The sequence below is a fragment of the Sycon ciliatum genome, chromosome 8 (assembly GCF_964019385.1).
Source record: "Sycon ciliatum chromosome 8, ocSycCili1.1, whole genome shotgun sequence".
Taxonomy (NCBI): domain Eukaryota; kingdom Metazoa; phylum Porifera; class Calcarea; order Leucosolenida; family Sycettidae; genus Sycon; species Sycon ciliatum.
In genome coordinates this window covers 31,904,273-31,909,173 of record NC_088650.1, presented here as the reverse complement: position 1 = coordinate 31,909,173, position 4,901 = coordinate 31,904,273, and the positions used below count along the sequence as shown (strand labels likewise).

Below are 4,901 nucleotides of genomic sequence, written 5' to 3'. Positions count from 1 at the left end.
CCACCCTGGCAAGAAGTTTCCCAGGAGCACAGCATAAGGCCTAATTTCACGTCATGCATGTATTTAAATTCAACCCATCCATCTGCCCAATTCTAAAAGGTCTCCCATACCTGAAGCCATACATGTAAAAAGCAACATGAAATTCCCTGGGAGTCATTATTCCCTGGGAGTCATTATTCCCTGGGAGTCATTTTTCCCTGGGAGTCATTATTCCCTGGGAGTCATTCGAGAGAACGCGAACACACGTGTGTTTTTAATACCACTAGCCATCCACTAAGCCTTGCACATCTATTAGCAGATATCCACGATCAGTATTTAAGACTCGGTGACGGTCTTTTATCTTTAAAAACTTGTTTCGCAGCTTGTACGAGCGCCAAGTTTCTCCCGTTCTTATTTGCAATTCGCAATGGCGCAGACGGACGCAACAATGTTGGGTGGCTGGAGCCATCCGCCCCAGGAAGCTGATGCATACATCCAGGCCATTTGTGATAAAGTAAGCGTCTTAGAAGATGGCATAATATGCTGTTCCCGGTTCCAGTCCGCAGCCTAGCCACAAATTTGTGCTCCCTCGTTCTGGCATTCTGAATGGATGAATTTTCACACATCAAAGTAGTCGGTCCAGTACTAGATTGAAATTAAAGAAAAGTTTAGTTTGAATTGCTTTCGCCTAGCCGAGTAGTCTACTGCTGCATCTTTTCCATGATCAGTCCTAGCGCATCACCTGCGTACATAACATGTTACATGTGTCTGTGACGGGTTTGTCTGAAGCATTCTTTTGTGCAGTCGTGTTTCTAAATGTCTGGGTGCTTATTAGACAGTGGATCTGAAGTCTAATTACAACTCCCTGTTCTTGCTGTTGTCAGGTGGAGAAGAAGGTTGCGACGGGCATCAACGTTGAGAAATTCCTGATGTTCCACGCTACACTCTACATATCGCAGGTTGTTTCTGGAATGAACTATCGGATAAAGGTAAGCAGTCTGTTCCCTATTAGCAACTTCACGCAGCGCTACAAATCCGTCAAACTGGTATTTTTGTGTTATTTAATAGAGCGTTAAAAGTGTAATGGCTATTTTGTGCACAGCACACTGCGAGGTTAGCTCAAACGTTTGACCCAATTTTCACAAGGCTAACAAGCACAGAGTGGGTGTTGATAGAGGTATACTAATTTCAATAACTATTCAACACTTGATAAGTACTAGCAGACTGCAATACAGCCTGCAAGGTTAGGTTTTATCACAACCATAAAGACAATGTGAAGAAGAGGTTGGTGCGACTTCGGCGATAGTTGGGGAAGTGTGTGTTGCTCCCTGCATGGGAGCTAGTGGTTTTCCTGCCGACTTGAATTCTCACTTGACTGACTCACGACTGCCATCCAGAGCACACGAGGAGAAGTCCATCGAACCGTCCACGCGGCAAACCTGCAAGAAACCACCACTCCCTGCTCAATACACAGTGTTTCGGGGAATTCACCCATCATCAGTTGAGCTTGAGTAGGCTGAGGAAGAGTGTGCCTGAGGAGCACCACTTGTATAATGCTCTCCAGGCACAAACATCACCAGGGATACAAACTTACAGAGACGCTCCGTTTCCAGCGCGACAAACACCTCGTAAACACTATATAGCAGCGTGTGTCAGTGTTGCTCATGGAGGTGCTGAACAAGCGCTGAGGACCGTTGGCCATTAACACCGATGTTGCCTCCAAACCATCTAATTCGCAAGCCCGCTCTGGGGGCAACACTGTGAAGAAGAGGTTGGTGCGACTTCGGCGATAGTTGGAGAAGTGTGTGTGTTGCTCCCTACATGGGAACTCGTGGCCTGGAACGAGGAAAGCACCATGGATGTGGAAAATGGGATTTCGGGCTTTGGCCTCTGGTTGGTGGATCTGATCTATCCTTCCCCCACCGTTTAGGAGGCGCATCTGACGCCTGACCATGGAGTGGTGGCGTCCCTCGGAGGCGAAAAATTGATTCTTGACGTGTCCTGTACGTGAACCGTTCGATTGTTTTGCAGTAAAAAGACTGTGTTTCATAAGACGGAACGTAACGATTCACCTTTGAATACACAAAATATAAAACATTATTGGTGTGTGTTTGTGTGTGTGTGTGTGTGTGTGTGCGTGTGTGTGTGTGTGTGAGTGTACTTGTGTGTGTGTGTGTGTTGTGTGCGAGTATTTGTGTGCGTGTGTTCCTTTGCGTGTGTGTATGTGTATGTGAGTGTGTATCTGTGTGTGTGTGTGTGTGAATCCGCAAAATAATCCTTCTAACATGCAGGTTCGGATCAGCGAGGAGTCTCAGATTCGCATTCAAGTGTACCAGCCTCTTGGAGAAACTGCACCCGAACTAACGGCTGTCGGTCAAGACGGTCCTCTGAACAATCATCCTTTCTAAACTACCCTACACTCACTCTTAATTTACGTACTTATTTTTTTACGAGCATACGAGCTTGTACATGCACATGTGCGCACATACTAACACAATTTTCTGCACTAGGTTGTTAAAATAGACTTTGACAACGCGAGGCCTTTCTCTCTTTCACTCGTCATCATTTTGTTGCGAAATTCCGTTCGACTATGATTTACGCATGTTGTTGTATTTGGTTCTTGTCTCGTAGAGTCCAGTGTCAGATGTCATTTATTTCCTCCGTGGTCTGGATGTCTTGGAATTAGTCATGTTTTCTGTACGTATTATTCCCTGATTGGTCGTCCCGATTTGTCGTCGCTCTATTACTGCTTGTTCTTTGTTGTTTCTTGTTGTCTTTTCCGGTGTGTCTTTTTACTTCGTCTTTCGTGTCACCTTAGTTTTGGTCCTTGTGCCCTTTTCGTTTATAGAAGAAGTCAACAACTCTACCAAGTTGTTTGCATTGTTGTGTGGCAGGAGCCAGGGGAGAAGGCAATACTATTTCAATTTGGTTGCCCGTTTGACATGTGATGTACATGTATAATAAAACAAATGCAAAAGACAATACCATGCTTGTGAGACAGAGACTAGGGTAAACTGTTTTGTGATCGGTCTGTTTTACTCACTTTCTACCGCATGTGGAGCTGCATCTTGCTCTTTATCCCTGAGAGGGTGGACTGGTGTCAATGCTACAGATGCGTAAAAAATAGATAAGATTATAACCGAAGCCCACGAGCACCGCAAGACTTGTTCAAAATGAATTCTTCAACGTGTTTTCGATGCAATCACAACTATTCCAGTGGGTTGGGCAAAGACCATGATTGAGATACAAGAGGTAACTAGTTGAAGTTCTGTCTGGGAGCAATTTTTCCACCGTGCTGCTACCCACAGTGTGCTGGGAACTTGTGGCCAGGCACAAGGGGTACATGAATGTGGCTAATGGGGTCTTTCATGGCACTTGTGCTAGTGGTTGTGAGACTTATCCACTCACCTCCACCGTTAGGCGCTTCATCTGCCGCTAGTGTTTATCGGGTGTTAGGGGCCGTCGTGAGTTCTCGTCGGGAACGGACCCGATAATTTACTTTTTTTAATGAGCGTGGGATCCCAGTGTTGCTTTGTGGTAAATTCTGTTGGTAGCTGCTCTCCACAATCGTCCCCATTTGGGCAACACAAGATATTTGGTGCTGGTGGCATTGACTTTGCTCGTGCCGTGAACCTCTCAAGTCAGTTCACGGCAATCGCCCATCACCTTTCCCCTCCCAAGGGAAGATGCCTGCGATAACCCGCCATACAGGGGACGAACCCCCACTGATAACAAAAATCAACGATAAAGTGTTCATTTGTGACCTGTATATGGCACCAGAATTGCAGCCAAGATAGGGCAGGAAATGCACGGACTATAATAGTAACAACTTTGCAGAGGAAAGTACAAAAGGCATCGCCAAAACTTAAAGCATTTGTTATTATTTTGTGTGTACATGTACATGTACATGTACACTATGTCTGCAAAAGTACATGTATATTCGTACCCAGCATCCAGTCTGTAGGGCTAAAAAGGGGATGCTTACATGCAAGAATAACCCATTCCACATGTAAACGTATGAGCTGTGCATTCTGCTAATGTAGGGAGATATCTGTAACAAACTGGAATTCCGGAACCATCTTATTACCATGAAATCTAGTGAGAACCAAAAAACTTTATAAAAAATCAACTCACGCATTTTGATAACTGCAATCAATGATATAAACTGAATCGATATTTATGCACTATACCTCAATTACTTTACTCATGCCATGTAAACGGTGGAGATGTCGATTCAGCTTTTCTTGTTGAGTGAGGTTATCAAAATTATTCTCCTACCAGCTTTAAAAAAATGATTTTGAAGTCATGACCGTAATGTTCCTGTTTATTAAATCCAACTGGCTGTGGCAAAAATCTTTACTTATGAGGAACATATAGTTACATGTACACACCACGTACCCTAAGCCAAGTGACTGCTCCTTCTTTTTTTCCTTCTTTTTTCACAGCTCGCGTGAGACTCGGCTAGAAGCCAGGTTTTCCGAATCCGTAGGAACGCCACGACCCTTCTCTGCTGCGTGCCAATTCTGTAAGCCCGTGTATGTATCAACCCATTGAAGAGTGTGAGGCTATTGAGCTGCTTAATTTTACTGTGTCCAACGTTACTATGATAAATACAATTTACTGTCAAAGTATTTACATGCACATGCCCATGTATTTCCACCATTAACTGCAGCGTCTAAATCATGAAAAGGGTTCTCGTAGCTAATGACAATTAACCTGTGCATTTCATTTGCAAAAACAACGTCAATACAATGTAGAACTACTACTTCTGTTAATGAGTTTCTATGTTTCTACTTGATCTGCATGCTTGTGTTTCTCCATAACACGTAAGTAAACAGAAGTCGGCCAACAACAGGAATCAGGCCCCCCGAAAATGGCCAAATAAATCCGCCTAAAATCCACAATAGCAGCCAAATGATGTG

At 44.2% G+C, this 4,901-nt stretch overlaps 1 protein-coding gene across 1 annotated transcript; it reads left to right on the top strand.

The window, feature by feature from the left end:
- The first annotated feature begins 361 nt into the window (after positions 1–361).
- Positions 362–2,845, top strand: LOC135822764 (stefin-C-like). The gene is made up of 3 exons (XM_065335592.1): positions 362–493; positions 864–968; positions 2,271–2,845. The coding sequence occupies exons 1-3, from the start codon at positions 407–409 to the stop codon at positions 2,385–2,387; spliced, it is 309 nt and encodes a 102-aa protein (XP_065191664.1). The 5' UTR covers positions 362–406; the 3' UTR covers positions 2,388–2,845.
- Positions 2,846–4,901: the final 2,056 nt, after the last annotated feature.

Excerpts from the sequence above, each read along its gene's own strand:
- LOC135822764 (XM_065335592.1), top strand. The coding sequence starts at position 407 with ATGGCGCAGACGGACGCAACAATGTTGGGTGGCTGGAGCCATCCGCCC. Across the intron at positions 494-863 it reads TCCAGGCCATTTGTGATAAA|GTGGAGAAGAAGGTTGCGAC; the intron begins GTAAGCGTCTTA and ends TGCTGTTGTCAG. Across the intron at positions 969-2,270 it reads GAATGAACTATCGGATAAAG|GTTCGGATCAGCGAGGAGTC; the intron begins GTAAGCAGTCTG and ends TCTAACATGCAG.